Source organism: Hirsutella rhossiliensis (assembly GCF_020360975.1).
Source record: "Hirsutella rhossiliensis strain HR02 chromosome Unknown scaffold00001, whole genome shotgun sequence".
In the NCBI taxonomy this organism is placed as follows: domain Eukaryota; kingdom Fungi; phylum Ascomycota; class Sordariomycetes; order Hypocreales; family Ophiocordycipitaceae; genus Hirsutella; species Hirsutella rhossiliensis.
Genome location: NW_025408667.1, coordinates 11,861,713 through 11,882,652, shown reverse-complemented (window position 1 = coordinate 11,882,652; position 20,940 = coordinate 11,861,713). Strand labels below are relative to the sequence as shown.

Below are 20,940 nucleotides of genomic sequence, written 5' to 3'. Positions count from 1 at the left end.
TGGGCCTGGCGCAGAGGGATCTGCTCGGGCGGTACGGGTTCGTGATCCTCAAGCTGAGCCCGGAGACGCTCAAGGTCAGCCTGCGCTGCAATGAAGTTTGGGACTGCTGCTGCATCGTAGTCGTCGATGCCAGCTGCATCAGCATTCTCAACAGCCTCAGGGTCAGGGTGCTCTATAGGATGTTGCTCTGCTTGCACGCCCTCAGGCACAGCGACTTCCTCGGCAAGCATTTGATCAACCACATCACCGTCGTTTGGTAGCTGACTTAGGCGTTCAGCGTCAATAATGATATCTCGATAGCCAGGGTGGTTAAGTTGAAGGTGCTCCAGCCAGACGCGAATGTGACCTTGCCGAACACGGAATTGACGTCGAAACTGCCGGACGACGTGTGGCTGGTTCGTTGAATCCCGTGGGCGTAGTATGATGATGTCCAATTCGCGCGGCAGAAGAGGAAGCTGCGTATAGACGTGGCCAATATCCCGTAAGAAGTTAATGACATGACCACGATACTTATACTGCTGGCCACGGTACTGGAAAACCTGGATGTGGACATGCACCCGCGCAATGAGCATCTCCTCGACTTGGGATAGTTCTGGGAGCTCGTTGGGAACGCTGCCGAGATCCAGGTTATTTTCCTGGGAGAAGAGGAAAGGTTCGTGAGGCTGCCTTTTCCCATCGGCGTCACGACGACGGCAGGCAGAACAGACATCATTCACAAGGACCAGGTTGAACCAGGACTCCTTGCATCGACTGCAATACTCAAGAGACTCAGATTCAAGCCTGTCGTTCCACAGATTAAGGAGGTCCTGATCACTCTGAGAAATGGCCTGTGCGTTGAGATCGCCGGCAAAGGGCCCAACGATGTCCAAAGGAGGAACGTCTTCATCGGCCTCGTTGCCTTGGATAGATTGTAGGCTTGCAGGGACAGAAAGGCCAATGCGAGGAACCAGGGACAGATTCAAATCGCCTGCTGCAAAAGCAGAAGAGGCTGGAGACGACACGTTAGAAGGGCTGCTTGACTGCGGATAAGAGAGATGAGAATGTGTTGCTGACCGCGGAATGGAGAGCGCAAGAAATGAAGGGACGGGAGAAGGGGCCGGCTGCATAGAAAGCAACTGGGAGGTGCGTTGCGTTGCGGATGGCTCATGGCCTTGCCGTCTCTCTATACGATGATGTCGACTGATGGCAACTTGGCGGGCGTGTGCCCTTGCATGGCCTGGACTATCCTCTGGCCGAATGCCCCGACGAAAGAACCTCCTAGGGGTCCGAGTGCGAGGCTGTAGTGGAGGTAGGCGTAGCGGAGGCGGGGCAGGACGAGGCTGCAGAACAGGCAGAGCAGGCAGAGCTGAAGGTGTCTGTGTAGCTGTAGGCCTACGCGCCGTTGGACTCTGCACATCCACGCTTGCATGTCGTTTGTGGATCGCTGAAAGGCCTCGAGTAGCTGCCATTAAGCGTTGAGCCTAGGTGAAGGAAGATTAGCAGACAAATTGGGGAAAGGAGGCAAAGGAGAAACGCACACCACGATTATAAACCTGACGACAGGGAGACATTTTCTAGTGCGCCTAGACGGGTCAATCAGATGAATGAATTGATCGGCTTGCTTGAACTGGTGGCATTGAATGCAAAGACGATGGGGAAGGGTATTGGGTAGATCTGAAAGGCCCCCAGTGGGAGGAGGATCCCTCGGAGGAGACGGAGACGGCATATAGATGTCATATAGGCAACTTTCTAGATGATTAATTTACCAGATTTCGAAAGGAGGACTAACGTCAAAGGAAACAATGCCAAAGGATTCGAAAAGAAGTTCAATGTCAAAGGATATCAAGAATCGAAATTTTCAAGAGTAAATTGGGACTTTCCCCCTGCGCGGGGGGGGGCCCCTGCAGGGGGCTACGCCTGCGGCCGGCATTTTCGCCTGCAGCGGGCTTTTCGCCTGCGGCGCTGCATGCCACGCGATTCTTGCGGCGTGATTCTTAGCATCATATTTGCCAACAGCAGGCATTTCTACAGCTCAAGCTCCAGATGCAACAATGCATTAATATAAGGCGCGCGCTGTGTGACGTCTGTTGCGGCAAAAGGTGCCCTCTCCACGGCAAAGGCACGGGTAAACTTTTTTGGGCCAATCAGGAGCACTCTTTACGGTGTGAATAAATTTACTGCGTACAGTATACATGAGCTCTGACCAATCATAACGTTGCCCACGGATAAACTCTGGGTAAATCTGACCAATGATGGTTCTGCAAATTGTGAGTAGGGCCAATCAAAACGCTGGGCTAGCAAAACAGTGGAACGCACTTTTTCCTCAGTAAAGAAGCACAGCTGAATCTGCGCACTGCGTGTACTTCGTCACTTCGTAGCACAAATTTACAGCTTTGCTTAATTAGGAGACCGCATTAGGCAGCCACATAGGCTGTAGAGAGACTGCATATACGGGGGAAGCTGAAAGAGCCCTCGGCGACTAGGGAAAGTCAGTATGCAAAGGGGGGGGGCTGGGGAAAGGAGCCCAGCTCTCGCGAAGGAGAGATAAAAGTGGGCATAAAAGTGAATAAAGGGACTTCTCGTAGGTAGATTCCCAGATGATCTGATATTCTGTGGTGTCACAGGCCCCGGGGCCGGCTGACCGGTCATCCGGTAATCGGATTACCGCCCCGCCCCACGCAAAACCATGTCGTTTTCGAAGGCCCGGCCCTGCGGGGCTGGCGTTTTCTTAGTCGGATTACCGCCATCGGACGACAAAATCGAAGGTCCGAGCCCGCGGGGCCCTGCGCGAGACCTTCGATTTCGGTCTCGTTCACGCGCGTTGCGCTCCACCTCCCACCTCCAACCTCCTCCACCTCCTCCACCTCCTCCATTGCCACCGTCGCGACGGCGACCGCCTGCACCATGTCGAACGCGATAGAGGATCCCCGGGTCAGGGCGGCCATTGAGCACTACCTGTTAGATCTGGAGAACACCCAGCCGAAGAATACGAAGCGAAATTATCGTCCCAAGCAGGAAGAATGGAAGGCAAGCCCGCATGCGCGCCCTGCAATCTTCATGTAGATCCATGCATTGACTGCCTCACAGGAGTGGTGTCAAGCCAACTGGCCTGCGATCCCGGACGTTTGGCCGGCCTCAGTACCACAGGGCCAACAGCTACCGGGAGACCTGGTCGACGAAGGAAAGCTCTTGCTTTTCATGAAGGAGGTAGTGGCATCACGCCCTCCAAAGAAAGGAAAGAGGGTCGCCGATGAAAGAAACGACACGTCGAGGCTCAGGAAGCCAAGAGGGCCGTGAAAAACCGTAGAGCACCATCAGGTAACAGGTGTTGATCACGGGATGTGGCCGTCGGACTGAGCCAGCCCATCATACTAACACCCAGCTTCCCCCAGCAGATACCATCGTTGTAGGTGGCGGAGGTAGCGAATACGAGTCAGACTCCGACTTGGAGTTGTATGAGTCCACGCTCAAACTACAGTATAATACTGTACGGGGCTACGTCTCGGCCATACAGATGCTTTACGACGAGCAGAAGAGCCGGGGGGTCAATCCTGCGGCCCGGCCACAGGGAGTGGCGCTGAAGGCGCTCAAGCGCAGCATTCTTGCAACGACTTGGAGCCGGAAGAGGAAGGAGTACATGGACAGGGGAGTTGGAATTCTGAGAGATATGTATGCGCCGGCGCAGATACCCGACCACACCAACGTGGCATGGTCCGAGAGGAAAGAGATCGCCTGCGCCCTGAGGACGCAGGTGGACTTCTGCTCGGGAACCACATGCTACTGCGGTCTGGCAACCGCCTGCCGATGGAGTTGGCAGACTGCTTTCCCCTGGACTTACCCAACGAGGGCTTCAAGGCCCAGGGGTATACCACAAAGGCGCTGGTTGTCGTGATGAACTGTGGGAGGACCAACCAGCACGGCCGCATGGAGTACGGATCTCCTTTTCGGCATCGATATCCCAGGTCTTGTCTCATCGGCGCCCTCGCGTTCTGGCTTTTCTGGCGCTGGCAGGTAGAAAAGGCGGAAAGGTTTCCGTCTTCCAAAGAAGCGAAGACTGGTATGAAACGAAGGTGCTCCGCCGATCGGCGAAAGAGCCTCAAGGTAAGCATGATGGCATTCACCAGGATCCGATAACTCAGAGGGTCCATCGACCCTTTCATTATAGCATGCGACAATTCTATCTTCCAGATTGAAAAGCTGCAGAAGCACGATCTTGGTAGGCTGCAGCAGCGTCTCCCATCATCTGGAAGCGTTCAAACATCGTGTCCGTCCTGAGGTCCCGGTTGATCTTGTCTCGGTTCCATGAATTCACACGATCCCCCGCCAGCCCTCTCGGGTCAGGGTTGCTGGCTCGTCTCTCGAACCACTGCCGACGCTCCCTCTGCTCCTTAGTTGGGCTTTGGTTTCGGTAGGCCGCTTTGACATCTTCCCATCCCCTTGCACTGCCTGAGTCTTCTGCTACGTAGTGGCCAGACCCATCCAAGCAGATAAAGTCGGGGGTGGGATCGGCACGTCCCAATACTGTTAAATAGTGTTCCCAGTTATCACCAAAGTCGTAGGTATAAACAATCTGACGACCTGGCTCAAGTGTTAGGAAAGGGGCGGTAAGGGAGACTCGGCTGATGCACACATACTTTGGAACCGTACATCGTCAAATAACTCGAACAGCTTGTACTTGTCGGCTTTCCTCTCTGGTGTGTTGGGATGACGCCTCATCGGCTCGTGCATGCGATCGATGCCGGAGAACATGGTCTGCTTAGCCGGGTCGACAACACGAAAGAGATACTGCCTCGGCGCGGAAGCCGGAGGAAGTTGATCACCCGTCGGACCCATGGCGTTGCGTCTGATGATGATCTCCATGATGTCATCGGGCTCGCGGTAATCTGGGTCCACGACAGCGAAGTCGAACGAATGCGTGGTGGCCCAGCCAAACGCTGTTTGCAGTGCCAGATGAAGCATGTAGAAGACGGTGTGCGCGGGGCACGACAAGGTGCGCGTCACGGGCGGGTTCGTAATGTGCTCCGGGGCCAGGTGGAACTTGATTATGTAGTTGGGCCGGACGCAGACCCCCTTTGTGAGACGACCAGGCCGCGGACTGACACTCAGGCGAGCAGTATGCTGTCCGGCGGCATCTGGAGCACAGCCGGAGGGAGTTGGAGTCTGAGGGCGACGACGTTGTGCAGGCGGCATTGCCGCACTTGTCCATAGATGTCATCTGTCAGAGGGGCCACCCTTGATCGGAAGCCGCGAGGATACAGGTAGCTGGCCCGTGATCAAGAGCGCAGTGGAAGAAAGGACCGAAGTTGACTGGAGTTGTGTGGCGGTTTCTCGTGCACCACCCTGTCCTTAGGGCATGACATGGATCTTAGCCCCGCACGGGGTGGCTCCAGACATCTACCCGCGCCACGTCCCACTTTATTGGCACTCGTACCGGAGACCGGCCCCTTCCAGGGCCCGCCAATGCCTTGAGGAACGGAACTGGAGTTGGGCGGGGTTGCAGGGGAGCAGGCATCAACGCGCTCGCTGGGCCGGAAATGCTGTGTCTAAGGTTACCACTGAAAAGAGGCTCTCTATCTTTGCACGCAGATAACGCCGCCAGGAGAATTTTCGAAATAACGTGCTAAAATACGTCATTTCTATATCGTTTAAACCGTCTTCTACCGCCTATTATAAAGCACCCATCTCAGCCTCACGCATCCCGTTGCGCGCCGTGCGAGGCGTAGTAAAGATGCAGCCGGAAGGTGTCAGAACAACGGGAGCAGGGGTCACGTGCGATAGGGAGATAAGCAGATGACTCATTGGAATAGAGCCCGAGAGACCCCAAAAAGGGGCCCCGGGCGCGCTCCGGAGAAGAACACACACACAATACACACATGTCTGCAAGCCTAATCGGCCTGCACTCCCACATACGATTGTTCCACTGCATCACAACTGTGCATTTCCTATTCAGGATCACCTAGAACCTTCGGTTCTGACAGAAGGCGGCCAAGCCGCCCTCTTTAGAGGCGCGGAAGAGTCTTCCCTGCTTACTCAGACCAACCCGATGCCCCAGCAAACCGGCCCCATCGCCGACGCTACAGTAGCACCGACCCTTAACGCCGAAGAACTCATCGAGGACCAACTACTCGTCCCACAGACCCACGTAAAGTGGGTCCTCACCACCTGTCTGTGTCAACCACCTGGCTGTGTCACTTTACGGCTTCAACGCCAACTTAATTTAATAATAAAACGGCAAAAAAAAAGTTAAAAATTGATGCATACGATAATTGAATACTGGCCGCAATAGTCTACCTATTTTTGACTTTTGTAGCTTATAAAGCTGATCGTTGGGCTTCTTTTTTCGGCTTTCTTAGCCGCCCGGGCAGCACACTGGAAAGGCACTACCCGTCCTCCTTTAACCACGTGCAATTATATCACCAACTAGAGAACCCGGTTCAATGCTGCTCGCCATCCACCACGGTAGCCATCTTGCCCTCAAATTTCTCCTGCTTGAAACGACCAAAACAAAGCTTGAGGCTCGTCGGCCACTAGCTGCGTGCCTTCCCTGGAACAACCTTTGGTGACCAGGCTGTATATGGATTCAATGACTGCTGAGCAGAACAGACATCCTGACTAGCCTCTGGGAGCTAGCTTGACTCTGCGTGGCCGCTTCCCCACAAACCTGAACCTGGACATCCTTGGAATCGACCTATGAGGATCGCCGCTACTGTGGGCGGAACGACACACCTCAATTGCACAGCCGAGCGAGTCCCTGGCTGGGTACCTGTTTCAATATCATCAGCAGACGCCTAAGCTTGTCCTCGGCTCGAAACTGAGTCGAGCCCATGTTCCCGACTCGTTTTGCGCCCGACTCGACGAGCGGAGCGGGAGCGAAATCAGGTTTGAAGAAACAGATCTTCAAAACAGCGCACATCACTATATACTGACTCGTCGAGCTCGGAGCAGGGTGGTTTTCCATATCTAAATATGGAAATACCCTTTCCATGAATGGCATGGAATAGGTATGGATATGGATCCATGTATTTCCATACTATTGGCTGAACCACGCCACTAACAAGGGTTCCTACAGGGGCTACCTACAGGGCTGTGGGCCTGGAACCACGCTACAAATCCGCACATCCACAAAATCAGCCTCACCACCAACCCATTATCACCTGGCGACAATGGATTCTGAGCCTGTGTTAGTTATGTTTCTTCGATTCTGAATCCATTGCTTCGGATTCATTCGCGTCTATATCTCCCAAGACAAGAGAAAACCTGCTTTTGGATCATGAAAACATGCTCATCTGGCAGTAATGTACTGGTAGTAAAAGGGTTAGGGGAAGCGGAGTTCAAAGGCAGGAACCGCCTCATATATTATCTTTATTGTCCCCAGAATGATCCCTACAGTACTTCTGTCACCGCCAGCTTTCTAAAACACCCTGAGGGCAAGAAAGTATGTCATCAACGTCGCAGAGAATTTATCTCCTCTTCAACCGTCCATCATCGAAGGATTTGATCAACTCTACGGGCAAGCGTGGGATCTGGGGCCTGGGCCGTGTCTTCAAAGGCTACCTTGACCAAGAAATTATCAATAAAGAGAATTCGCCCTATTACGCCGCTTCTTTGGTCCTTCATCCAAGCTATCGCACGACGTACATCCACTCAAATTAGAAGAAGTGGCATAAAACTGCTTTCAAACGGGTCAAAGACCTTTGCTACTCTTACCGAAATACAAACGACGGTACAATTTCGTATCATGTACTGGACGAAGAAGAAGACAATGGCCTTGATGCATTTGATCGTATTTCAAGAAATCTGCAGAATTGTGCTCGACCTACAAGTCAAGACGAGTATGAAGATTACATCTCAGGCAGCGCTCCTAATAGTGCAGACCGTTTAGCGCACTATTAGTGCACACTGCAGTTTGCACTGCTTAGTCAGCACACTGCCAGTGCAGTGTAACCGTTTGGCAACGCACTGCTGGTCCAGTGAGGCCTCCTCCACACTGCTGGTTCAGTGAGGCTTCCCCGCCACACTGCTGGTTCAGTGCGGCTCCCGTCAAACTGCCCCATAGTTCAGTGCGAGCGTCGCGCACTATCAGTGTCACCATCAGTGTGACGAGTGTGACTTGTGTGATAGAGCTAAACTTGGACGTTTGACCATTAACGTAATTCCTGGCCTACTTACAACGAGTCAATCGCTGATTAAACGGCGGGATGCGTTCTTGCTCAATTTTACAAACCATCTAGCTCTTACGAGATATCAAAGTGTTGCCAGGGCAGAACGAGCCTCTGCGTAGCTTTCATCTCATGTCTTTAGGGTAGCATCTGGTCACACTTCCCATACTCTCTGCTAGGCAGAACTTGACGTTGAAGCCTTTCCTCAGTTCACCTTGCCCCCCGCCGACAAACACGAAACAGACGCGACAGGGTAAAAGCAGATCAGATGTGCAATATTTATTGCGCTCTCCAATCGCCAGACCGCTTCACGATCACTGAACTTTACCGCTCGACTAGTCTTGATGAAGCAAGCCACCGGCTTCCAATCATCCAACCTTGAGGGATGTGATTGGACGTCAAGCTCATTCTGGGACGCCCGATTTTGGCCTTAATCTGACCAACTTGACCAATAGCGAGCCGGAACAAAGAGCTGCAGTCTCTTGAGCGCTTTACTGAACCGAATTCACGCTTGCATGCGTATGAATCGCGCCGTGACGCGCCAGACTATTTTATCAGGGCCTCGTCGCGCTTTGCAGTGTCCCAATTTCTACGGCAATGACTCCTGTTCCGTAGTTGCGGTCGTTCCCGTACCAAGATTGCCGACTTCGACACGCCCAAGACGTTTCTTCAGTATCTGATCGCCTCCAAGTTCGCGACATCATGGACAACTTCACTCAGGCGGATGCGGCCGACTGCGCAAGTGACACTGCCGCCTCATCATCGCCAACACCGTCCACTTTGTCCCCACTGAACAGTTGCCGCCAGCATATTTCGCCCGTTTGGCAATTTTGCCGAAGAGAGGAAGGAAAAATTATGCGGCAGCTTGGACCGACGCAAACGGGACGAAATGGTGGCACTGTCAACCCTGCTGGAATAAGAAAGAGCCAAAAAGTACAATTACTCTGGCGGTTCATCCGCCATTGTCAACCACTTGCGCAAGGAGCACCGAATCATGCTTCCCGGAAGACAAGAAAACAGGCGAGAAGTGACGCAAACTCGACTTGGTGACATCACCGCATTTTCGGCCGATGAGGCCCAGGTTTCCAAGAAACGCAAGGCGACAGTGGCTGAAAATGCCCTTGACCGGCCCATGTTTCGCGAGCTTTACTGTCGCTACGTTGTAGCCTGCAGTCTGCCATTCACTCATGTTGAGCAGCCAGCTTTTCGCGACTTGATACAATACATTTGTCCGGCTGCGAATGATCTTCTTCCGACATCTGGGGATACCATTAGAAGCGATTTGCAAAGAGGCTACGATGGCAAACGGGAGTTTGTCAGACGTGCACTACAAAATGCTCTCTCGTCGATACACATTGTTCCAGACAACTGGACATCGCCGAATCATTTGGGCGTGATAGGATTCACGGTTCAGTTCGTCACCGAGGATCATGGTCTGCTGTCCTTGGTGGTCAGGATCAAAGAACTTCAAGGACAGCACAGTGGTGAGAATATGGCGGAAGCCATCATGGAGTTTGTGCGAGAGTATGGAATATCCTCCAAGATTGGTTACTTCATGATGGATAACGCATCCAATATGAACACAATGATCGACAAAGTCAGCGACGACCTGGAACGTGAGTTCGACGTTTTCTACGACCCCCTCCAGCATCGACTTCGCTGTTTCGGCCACATCATCAATCTGGCGGTGATGGAATTCCTCATAGGTAAGCGTCCGCGCACGATCGAGTCCTATCACGGCCCATCCGAAGATGAGATCGAACAGTGGCGGACACGAGGGGCGATAGGAAAGTACATAACATCGTTGTCTTCATCACATGGACTCCTCAACGGCTCCAAAGTTCACAGGTCTCAGTGATGGTCTGCGGCTTCGGCGGGATAACGACACCCGTTGGAACTCGTGGTACAACATGGTCGAATGGGTTCTCAGACCAAAAATTCGTCAAGCCATTACTGTGTTCTGCTCCGAGGAGCCTGCGCTGCAAGAAGATGCCTTGCACCCGTGCGATTGGATTGTTTTGGCTGAGATCCATAAATTCCTCGAGCCCTTTCACGACGCTACTATTGCCAACGAAAGCTGGAAAAAGTCCATTTCCGATGTCCTACCTACCATGGACTACCTTTGCACCATATCGAAGCAGCCAGAAATACGAGCGATATACCTCACCTAGCCACGATGATGGAGACAGCATGGGCAAAATTAGCCGACTACTACGAGCTCACAGAAGATTCACCTGTCTATTCGGCCGCGACAGTCTTGAATCCTTCTCTCAAGTGGACATACATGGAAAAGACCTGGGAAGACAGGCAAGAGTGGATTGAAAGAGCGAAGGCTCGCGTTGGGCAGTTGTGGAGAGATGAATACAAACCGGCCTCGCAGTGCTGCATTACCAGACCAATTCCTGAACAAAGACCAGATGCAAAACGGCCAAACGGATACAAAATATGGATGAAAGAGCAGAAGGCTACGATTTTCAGCATGGATGATGACGAGTATGATGTGTACTGTCGCGAACCTGTAATCATGGTATCGGACCCGCTCAAATGGTGGCTGGATCCAGCGCAGCGGCGACGATTTCCCGGAATGCCTCAGGTCTTGGGATAATAGCGCACTGATACTTCCGACAGAGGTAAGTTCCCAACCAACGAAATGGAGACCAGCTTACGAGTGCATTTCAAGTGTCAATACATGGACGGCAGCCACGACACCATCGAACGCGTCAGCTCTGAAGCCTAAGATTCAGGTCTCGAGGACGAAAGTCAGCATCGGCTTGGTAGAACGTGATGCATTTGAAGCAATGAGGGATTCATGGGCACATGGGCGGCCTAAGGCGGAAATAACGTCTTGACTTCAATCGTGTGCGCCAAGCCTGTATTTTATATATCGCACTGATAGTGTAAACTGCAGTTCGCAGTGCAGTGCAGTTTGTCGCTGACGAACGGACGGACAGTTTGGTTTGGCCATCTGGTCTGCACTGCCAGTTTGGTTTGACCATGTGGGCTTGCACTGCCAGTTCAGTGCGCCCTGGCCGAGTGCACTGGCAGTTTGGTCCAGTGGCGTCACACGCACAGAAGGGGCCGTTTGGGGTGTTCACACGCACTACTTGCACTATTAGGAGCCCTGAATTCTCAGGTGATCCATATGAGATTGCGCCAACAACTGCTTTATCATGGTGGCTTCAAGAGCGACATAGGAACCGACGGCCGAAGTTATCACGAATGGCAATAGACATCCTATCAATGCCAGCGATGAGCGACGAGCCGGAACGGTTGTTTTCAGGGGCTCGTCGTACGATCTCCTGGGAAAGGGCACAATTGGATGCGGACCAAATTGAAAAGGGAGAATTGGTTGAAGCATTGGGTGAAGAACAATGTCTTGAAGAGGGAAGGGGCGGTGGCGTGACCGTGGCGTGAGAATTCGTGCAAATTCCCGTCTGATTTCCCTCCTCGTTTTGGAACAAAACACGTAAGATTTGCCTACCCTCTCTTTTTGGACATTATCATTGAGCTCAATCAATTACTTCGTATTTTTAATTCACCATATGGTGTGAATTTGTCCATCTTGTCGAAGGTGTCTTCAGTGACATTTTGTCGTCGTGCACGGACCAAGTATGGAAAGGTGTATTGCAATACTTGCAATAAATGTGGGGCCGATACCGATTATCGATTGCAGGCCTTTCCATGTATGGAAAACCACCCTGGCTCGGAGATTAAGGGCCGAAACGAAACACCTACACGAGGAGTTGGCAAACAGGCATTAGTCGGCGCCGTTGAACAGAAGAGACGGGACAGCTGGAGCCATGGGTTCTTCGTCCCAGTCATGATTAATCCTAGGGCGTTACTGATGATTGCGCCAACCCAAGGAAATATGGGTAACGCGAGATGAACTGGCCCTTGAATTAAAGTGCCGAGAATGAGGTCATGGTGAGCAATCCCCAGACTCGCGGCGGCTAAATGAGTTGAAGTTCAAAGACCGACGAGGGTTCTAATATTAAACCAGTGCGTGTTCTCGTGTCATGACTCAAAAGAACGTCGCAAGCTACTAAAAGACGGACTCAAATGGATCGGGTTCGACGTCTTTCATCGGCCGGCTGAATCAGCTGGACTATCAACTGGATCCAAATATAAATCTTTCACCTGAAATTTCAGTCTTTGCGAACCGATTTCTTTCTATTCCAGTCCGTACTTGCAGGACCGCCCGAGCTGAGAACAGATGCTCCATGACTCCGAAGATCAAACATGGAAAGAAGGACGTCGTGGCGCAGCCCGTGGCTATCGCGGGCTATGTCGTCCTTGCTGAATCCATCTTCAAGGCCCCGAACGGTCTCGAACGCGCCAGGTGACCATAATCTCGTAGCATCTACCCTGGAAGCACAAATGAGTCGTACTGGAGCTCTCAATTCGGAGTCAAGAGTGTCAACTTTTCTGCCAAGTATGTGTGTCTCGGCGAAATTGAGCTCGGATCCAAACAGCTGAGATTAGCCCAGATTCAAACTTCCCCGTGTAGAAAATTTCACGTTATTTACCCTTCTCCTGAGTCATCGTATCTGAGTAGTGTCCTGACGAATTGAACGAACATTGTTGGAGTAGGCCTGAACAAGTGTTTCTCCACGACGCAATGAGCACAGCATGGAACGTTGGCACGCACCCTCTTGCATTGCGCACTCTTCCAGCGCATGGAGACACATTTGGTTATAGTTCCCCTTGAGGAAGAGAGAAAGGTGACTGTTATGGCGAGGCGCGGGGGGTTGATCAGGTTTGTAAGTTCGGTGAGTCCAGAGGCCACAACACCGACGATGGGACTGATGTCGCCCTCGACCAAGTTGACTAATAAGGGATTTCCCGGTGATCTGCCGGATCGGGCGATTCGCCGGATTCACCGCCAGTTCACGTCTCCACTTCAATCCTGAATTTCTCCACCACCATGGCCCCGATTGATGAAGCGCTTGAGTTTCTGAAGCTGTGTGACACTGTTAACTATGCCAAGACTGCGCGTCAGTTCAATTGCGACGAGACTACCCTGCGACGGCGACACCAAGGCAAACAGAGGTCAAGACGGGATGCCGACAGTTTGTATAAGTCACGTCTCTCAAAACAGCAAGAAAGGGATCTTGTTGCGTATATTCGCAAGCTTTCATCACGTGGGATTCCGCCTACGCTGCCGATGATCAAAAGTTTTGCCCAGGATATCGCCAAAATTGAGGTCGGAAAGGACTGGCCGTATAGCTTCGTCCGACGTAACAGCGATGAGCTCGGTTGCACTTGGTTCGACGGTTTTGATATCGCAAGAAAGAGAGCAGACAATGCTTCTAGATACAGAGCCTACTATGAGCTTGTAAGTAGGTGCCCAAGTCCATCCCTTCATTGCTGATCGTACAAGATTGGCGAGAAAATCGAGAAATACGACATCCTGCCTTGCAACACGTATAATGTGGACGAAAAGGGCTTTCTCCTCGGCGTCATCAATCGTACCAAGAGAGTATTCTCTGTTCGTGCCAAGAAGCAAGGAAAATTGAGGCCCAAGTTATCTATCCACCCACTTTCATTAACTGTACACCCAAAAAGTGGATTAACTGTGGCTGACGGCCGAAGAGGGCCGATACCGCCAATTTGTATGCACACATTCTCTACGATAAGTAGAGCCAGGTAGTAACAGTTCTCCTTCAACGATAAGGCACCCAAAATTGAAGCTATTCGTACTGCGCTTTCTATGCTGATGAGACTATTCTTTGGTGTTTACAACAGGCCTCCTTCTTCGAGTGCACTACGTGCCTGATCCGCTTCATCTAACTGTGATTCCAATTGATCCCATACATCCTCAAGGGCGGCATCGTCCGTGAGGCCAGCGACGAAGATGCAGTCTTGGGTCTCCCGCCGTACCGGCTGATCGTCATCATCAGAGACTGGCGTTTGACGCCCGGCTTGTTGATACGCCCGTTGCATCCGTGTGCCTGCCTCGTACGTATCGCCGTTTTCCTCGATGTGCCGCAGCCCTCGTTCCGTTGAAGTCATCGCGGCCGTTACCGTACCCGTCATCGCCGCTGGTGCCGTTGAGGAGGAGGCAGTCGTATAGCCTCAGCCCGCTCATGCCGTTCAGCGATCTCGTGATGTGACGGATCCCGCCGCGTTGATCTTGACCGCCGTGACTCTTCGAGGTTGAGTGAGCCCTGGGGCGGCCCTTAGCCCTGATAACTTGTGGCTCGTATGGTGCCCGAGTAGGGCTTGTGCCCTGAGCGCTTGGATCGATCGGAATATACCAAAATGGGTCGAAGTCGTCGAGTGTAAGGGAGGTATTGGTGTTGATAGACTCGAAGATTCGATGGCAGCACGGTAGCCCTCGACTAGTAGCCCAATTACAAGGACATTGACCTGGCGGCGGTTTGGCCCGTTGACTTCGGGGGGGATCTTGCGATGCTCATCTATTAGTAGCTTTAACGCATATGACGATACTCGCTCGCGGATCGGCATATACGGCGCCTGTAGGAGAACGTTGATATCTTGTGGAGGTTTCGATTCTCTATCGCTGTGATCTGAGCAGCCTGATGGCCCCAGAAGCGTTCGAATCGTTGGAAAACGGTCGTCAAATCGCCCGTACAGGACCAAAGGAACTTCTTCATATGAGAGTGAAGTCCTCGACGATCGAGGTCGTTGTACGCCCGAAGTGGCGATATTGATTAACGAAACAAGATACAAACTTCTCCTTCCAAGGCGTTAGCCACGTATTGCAACAGTATTGTATAGCTGCAAGCGGGTGGCGGCCTGGTGTCTCAAATTGGCGTAAACGTTCGTTGAAGCTATTCACATCTTGTGACTTGACGATCTCGTTCCACTCTTGTAGAAACGCTTGGAATGCCGGGGCCCGTACGACTCGATTGCCGATTTTTGATGCCTTAGGGAAAAATTGCTTGCATTTCGCAACGACATTCTGGTTAATATGCCACGTGCAGAGAAGGTTAGTACTGTTTTGAAGCTCGCGAAAGCTATCTAACGCCTTAAGCAACGCAGTATCTCGGTCCGTGACAGTGACCCTTGAAATGGGATCGACTCCTTCTCGCAAAGGACTAGCAGCAACGAGATAGCCCAATAGTAATGGGACTCGGTCTCGCCGTTCAAGAAGATAGAGGCAATAGAGAACGTTTTGTTATCTCGAGTGGCCGCGCAGATATTCAATAACGGCATATTGAATCGGTTCGTCTTGTAGGTACAGTCGAGGACGAGGACATCGTGATGCTGACGCCATCGATGGAAGGTAGCACGAGGCGCGAGAAATAGCCCAGTTAGCCGGCCCTGGGGATCACGACTATCTCGATGAAAGAAGTCGGACTTATCTAGCCGGTCGTAGAGAAACTGAAGAGGCGTACGGCCAGCTAGTTCTTCCTGACGGTGCCTAGCCAAGGCGTTACTCACGTCTTGAGCCGTGATACCGGCTAAACGAGGATCGTCGTGAACCAGGTCACGAAGCTCGCCAGCAATATCGGTCGGCCGGGTATTGTTATTAAACTTCCGGATAATGTCGTCGCGATACTTCTGGATAACAAGCGCCCGGTACTTCGGAAAGACCATCGGGTCATCAACAAGGCGATGATTGTGAACATCGTGAAGATAAGAGATAGTCCAGTAACCGCGTTTTTCCTTCAACGAGAGGCGAAATTCACAGTCTGTTTTCTGGGTTGCTGTATTGAGGCGACGACGAGAGATATGAGCAGCTTTATCCTTCCGATTTTCGTAGGGGCCGGCCTTGATACAACGAACAAGTGCAGACTTGCGTTGGCCAGCGTTATCCCGCTTCGATGTTCGAATGTGTAGGGCGTAGCCCTCAGCCTCAGCAACGGTATCGGCGGCTTCCATCGCGGCCTGGAAGGTCGGGAATAGTGTCTTCGTAAGCGACTCCATGATTCGGGCTCGTAAGGGCAGAAAACGCGGTGCGAATAGCTTCAGTTTTGATGGTATTGCTGATAGTTACGGTTACAGGATGTTGTTACGCAAGCATCACGAACTGGCCAGCTGGCCGGCCGGGAATGGGCGCACCAAAATTAGCGGCATCGGCACTGCGCCTGACCCAGCCACAGTTGATCCACTTTTTGGTGTACAGTTAATAAAAGGAGGTGTATAGATAATTGGGCCCAAAATTGATCGGTGCTGCGCAGGATGGCAACAGATCATGGATCACGTTCCTGGCATGTGTCTGTCAAGACCTGACCGCGCTACCCCCGTTTCTCATCTACCAAGGCAAGCCAGGGCAAGTTCAGGACTCCTGGCTCACGGAGTTTGATCCGGAGCACCAAGCGGCGTTTTCACAACCTCAGAAACGGGTTGGACGAACCATGAACTTGGAAAGGAATGGCTCATTGGTGTTTTCGACCGGTTCACGAAAGAAAAGGCGCGAAACGGCCGGGATTACCGCCTCCTGATTACCGACGGACACTCTAGTCATGTCAATATGGACTTCCTGGAGTGGTGTGACCAGCATCGGATAATCGTTGCCGTGTTTCCGCCGCATTCCACGCACAGGCTGCAGCCCCTGATGTGTCCCTTTGGCCCTCTTTCGACCGCATACACCAACCAGCTCATCCAGTGGACTGCAAAGACACAGGGACTCATCGGGCTATCGAAACGCGAGTTCTGGTCGTTATTTTGGAACGCATTCGGGTCATCTTTCTCGGCGGAGAACATCGCAAGTGGTTGGAAACGGACCGGACTCCTCCCATTTGACCCTGAAGTCGTTTTGTCGCAGATCGCGGAGAAAACAGAAGATGAGTCTGAGTCTGGCGACAGCTCCGTTGACTCGCTCGCCCTGCAGCAGCCCACTGCTCGGGATTTGCGCCGACTTGTCGACAAGGTAGTCGATGGATCCTCAAAAAACGCTAGCCGAGACAGTCGGAAGCTCAAAGTACTCTCGAAAGTCTCAATCTCAGAACGAATTGCTTCGATATGAGAATCAGGGACTTCGGGAGACTATCTTTCACGAAAAGCAGCGCAGAATGCGCGGTAAAGCTCTGAAGGATTACCTTTTCGATCGTGTAGATCCTAACTCGGCGCAGGTATTTAGCCCTGCAAAAGTGGCCCAAGCGCGCTTGAAGAAAGCAGCCATGGAGACTCAGAAGCAAGAAGAGGCCTTGGAGAAAGAACGACAAAGGTTTGAGCGACAGCAAAAGGCGGCAAACCTCAAAGTTCTCGCTCTGGAGAAGAGAAGGCAGCGGGAGGCAAAAACTGAGCAAAGACGTCAGGCAAAGGAAGCCAGACAACAAGAGCGGGAGAAAAACAGGCAGATACGGAAAGAGCTCAAGCGAAAGAACCAGAAAAAATGTCGGAAATGGGATCCGGACCTCTGTTGCTCCACAGACTCGCGAGAAGAGTCCGGGCGTTCGAGACGAGATTGTCGTCGCCATTTCGGCTCCACCAGAACCGACGACAGCTCCGGAACACTCAAAATCGCCAAACATTAAGTTGCGTAAAGATCCAAAGCCGGCATTGACCACTTCCTCACGTCCCAAAAAGCCATCATTGGCTGTCGAGCGCGACCAGGAGATGGTAGTCGCAATGCGGGGACTTGCGCGATCGGGACGCCACAGGAAGCGGCCACGGTGGCTTGATGACTGCGAAGTAGATTGAATGGAATTGCTAGGCATCTTTCTTGCTTCTGCTTTAATGTGAGATTGTTTCATATTATTTTCGTGGAGTTTCACTCAAATCTTCACCGGAATGCAAGGGAACCAAAATCCGGCGAATCGTCCGATCCGGCAGATCACCGGGAAATCCCTTATACTTCCAGATGCGAGTCTTTCCAGAGAAGAAAGTGCAGTGATGAGGCGAGATTTGCCTATAGCCAGGTGGGCTAAGTCGGAGACCTAACGCATTAAAGGGAGAACGACGGCAGCTCGACCTCAATGTCTCAGGCCGTCCAAGCAGACAATCCCGCATCTAGACTTACAGTCTTGCGAGAAGAGAAATAAAGGAATCGCGTGTTGGATCCACCTGTGCACTAGGCACCGATCGCGCACGTATAACTAATCGACCGCGCTAGTCACGTGCGAGTAAGAGGTGAGACACAGGGAGGAAGGTCTTTGCACACAGTTTGTATGGGACACGTTTCCCTAGTTACACAAGATATAACCAATTGAACCAGTTCGAATAACCTCACTGCAGTGAAGAGCCTGTCCACACTGATCAGTGTCGCCCGGCAAAGGTGACACAGAACAGCAAGACGGAAGAGAGCTAACCTATCGTCACGCTCTGCAAAGCGAGCTCCTGACGGTAGGATAGTTGCTACAACGCGCGGATTGCTACGAAGACTCTGCATCAGAGCCCACTCTAGTTATCCAACCGTGCCTAAGCTTTGCTGTCATCAGCGACCCTTAGGCGTGCCCTATCGCACATTGATAACCTCATTGACACCCTGTGCCCTGTTTCTCAGCACACAGCCTGTCAATATGTCTGACAATTCATCTGCCGCACTAGCCCCGGCAACAGCCCAGGATACCCCGGCCAACGTGTCTCTCGAAGACAGGCAACTCGTTGAACGGAACCTGACGATCGTGGAGCTCCCTTCACTCCCGATCAGGCATTTCGACGCGGATTTCCTCAACGAACCTATCACCCAGAGCTCCTCCCTTGTCCACCGCAACAGCTTCTTCTTAGGCTGTGTGGCAACATACACGGTGGATAAACGTAACCACGGAATTGCCCTGCTTGGGGATCTGTATAACGACTTCACGGGATGGAGCTATGATGACTTCGAACTAATCAACCCACGCCTTAGATCAAGACTCCGGACGCTTCTCAGAATTAGGGGGATCTATATGGGCAAGGCCAACTCTAGCATCTCTCGAGCTTTATGTGGCCTTCTAACAAGTAACGAACTTCCTGAATGGGATGAGAACGAGTTGCTTGGTCAAGAGGTTGCTGAAAACACCGTGGCATATAAGGTGAAACAGAAGCTGCTCCAAGGAACTGTTAAAGCGGCTATATCGTCACCGGCACCGGTAGTAATCCAGCAGCCAACTATTACCCGACCGGCGGAACCGGAATCCCCTCAGATCATTGAGACCCATCAACCCGCTCAGCAAGAGCCTCAGCATCAATGGCGCGAATCCCTCGGTATCAGCAGACGCTCCCCGTACGGACTACCAACTTCCGAGATGCATACACGAGCATTCCACCTGTTCGATTCGAGAACGAGGAAGTTGAGGCCGATCTCACGATTAGATTCATTAAGATATGGGACAAGAAACTAGCCTATACCGGCGAACCATACGATATCTTCGATGACAAGATCCGAGATTCATGAGCGTGTGCCGTCAAGCAAACATTCCTCCGTCTAAATTCCATGGTGTTTTCCTTCGATTCTGGCCAGGAAGCTCAGTCCTTCTTTCTACACGAAATCAGCACTGATTTAACCTTCGCTGAGATGTATCAGAAGATGAAAGAGCACTTTGACACCGAAATCAACCAGAAGATGTATCATACCCACTGGAGCACCCTCACCTTCAGCCGACTTCGGGCTGAGATGCCCGGTAAGTCATCTGACGAGGTCCTCCAGGCCCTTCTTACGAAATTGCGGCTCTGTAGGAGAGCACTCGGGGATAAGTCTGGCGGCGAAGGTGGCCTGATCGATGCAACGCTCAGGGCGTGCCGTGGTGTGCCTGAATTCCGACTCGCGATATACTCTCCCGCACCTACATTTGAGGGATTGGCATCACAGCTTCGATCATCGCTATCTGCCATGCAAGATGAACGATCTGAACAACCCAGTGGCCAATATCCCCAAGACCTGGATAGAGGACATGATCAGCACTTCGTGGATCGCAAATTTCAGCGAAATTCCGGCGGAACAAGAGGTCAATCACAAAGGCGTCAGCCAAATTGGAAGAAGAAATGCTACGTTTGCGGCAAGGAAGGTTGTTTCTCAACGAGACATCCTGAAAACGAGAGAAAAGCAGCCAAAGAGAAGTATCTACGAGAGAGAGGCTTCCACGGTCAATCTCGTTCGTATGCTATGTTCTTGGCTGACTATGAAGGGGAATCACAGGATCAGGATGACTCGAGCACCGAGGAATCCGATGATTCTGACTCCTCTGACCCTTATGAATCGTTCTACGCTGCTGCGACCTTTCTGTCCAACGAAGCTTTCCATCATCGGATCTCTCCAGTAGGCATCAAGTTATTCAACAGTGACGAACCCACACAATTCATACTAGATCGTTACTCTCAAGACTCGTTCCAAGGAATCATGCCGGACACAGGTGCGGCATGCATATCGACGGGAGGAATCGAACAACTGCGTGCTCTCCAACGAGAGATGCCCCCAGTCCAATTCCGTGATGATCGCAAGCCCGAACCAGTTAGATTTGGTGCAGGAAGATTGGAAACACCACTTGGCGTGATCACCTTGAACACACCAGTGGGAGAGGTTGATTTTCATATAGTCAACGTGCCAACGCCATTCCTCCTATGCCTAGCTGATATGGATCGGCTCGGCGTATATTTAAATAACGTCACGAACGAGCTCGTTGGCAATGGTGTGAGCGTTCCAGTGATTCGAAGATGGGGTCACGCGTGGTTCTTCTTGCGGAAACAAGAGGCATCAGTGGCATATCTCACGGAGGCTGAATTGCGGCGCCTCCACACGCGTTTTGGTCATCCATCCGTGTATCGGCTGCACAAGCTGCTGAATTCGGCTGGCCATGATGTGGAAATCGAAGCTCTGGAAATGATCAAGAAGTTCTGCCACTACTGTCAGATGAAATCCGACCCGCCACGAAGGTTCAAGTTCAGCTTGAAGGATGATTGTGACTTCAATTAC

The 20,940-nt window shown here is 52.0% G+C and overlaps 5 protein-coding genes across 5 annotated transcripts; 4 read left to right on the top strand and 1 right to left on the bottom strand.

Moving 5' to 3' along the window:
- Positions 1 to 2,883: 2,883 nt before the first annotated feature.
- Positions 2,884 to 4,113, top strand: HRG_01550 (centromere DNA-binding protein complex CBF3 subunit; the record flags this gene model as incomplete). The annotated part of the gene is made up of 5 exons (XM_044860021.1): positions 2,884 to 3,006; positions 3,067 to 3,186; positions 3,258 to 3,297; positions 3,375 to 3,648; positions 3,705 to 4,113. 5 exons carry the CDS (start codon positions 2,884 to 2,886, stop codon positions 4,111 to 4,113), a joined length of 966 nt encoding a protein of 321 aa, XP_044726421.1.
- Positions 4,114 to 4,156: 43 nt separating this feature from the next.
- HRG_01549 (plasmid pRiA4b ORF-3-like protein) lies at positions 4,157 to 5,169 on the bottom strand (the record flags this gene model as incomplete). The annotated part of the gene is made up of 2 exons (XM_044860020.1): positions 4,157 to 4,557; positions 4,614 to 5,169. 2 exons carry the CDS (start codon positions 5,167 to 5,169, stop codon positions 4,157 to 4,159), a joined length of 957 nt encoding a protein of 318 aa, XP_044726420.1.
- A 4,267-nt stretch (positions 5,170 to 9,436) lies between these two features.
- On the top strand, positions 9,437 to 10,309 carry HRG_01548 (transposase-like protein; the record flags this gene model as incomplete). The annotated part of the gene is made up of 4 exons (XM_044860019.1): positions 9,437 to 9,449; positions 9,503 to 9,571; positions 9,641 to 9,844; positions 9,987 to 10,309. 4 exons carry the CDS (start codon positions 9,437 to 9,439, stop codon positions 10,307 to 10,309), a joined length of 609 nt encoding a protein of 202 aa, XP_044726419.1.
- A 2,993-nt stretch (positions 10,310 to 13,302) lies between these two features.
- Positions 13,303 to 13,778, top strand: HRG_01547 (DDE superfamily endonuclease, CENP-B-like protein; the record flags this gene model as incomplete). The annotated part of the gene is made up of 3 exons (XM_044860018.1): positions 13,303 to 13,473; positions 13,519 to 13,626; positions 13,731 to 13,778. The coding sequence occupies 3 exons, from the start codon at positions 13,303 to 13,305 to the stop codon at positions 13,776 to 13,778; spliced, it is 327 nt and encodes a 108-aa protein (XP_044726418.1).
- Positions 13,779 to 16,578: 2,800 nt separating this feature from the next.
- HRG_01546 (DDE superfamily endonuclease, CENP-B-like protein) lies at positions 16,579 to 17,584 on the top strand (the record flags this gene model as incomplete). The annotated part of the gene is made up of 3 exons (XM_044860017.1): positions 16,579 to 16,977; positions 17,054 to 17,274; positions 17,359 to 17,584. The coding sequence occupies 3 exons, from the start codon at positions 16,579 to 16,581 to the stop codon at positions 17,582 to 17,584; spliced, it is 846 nt and encodes a 281-aa protein (XP_044726417.1).
- Between the last annotated feature and the right edge of the window lie 3,356 nt (positions 17,585 to 20,940).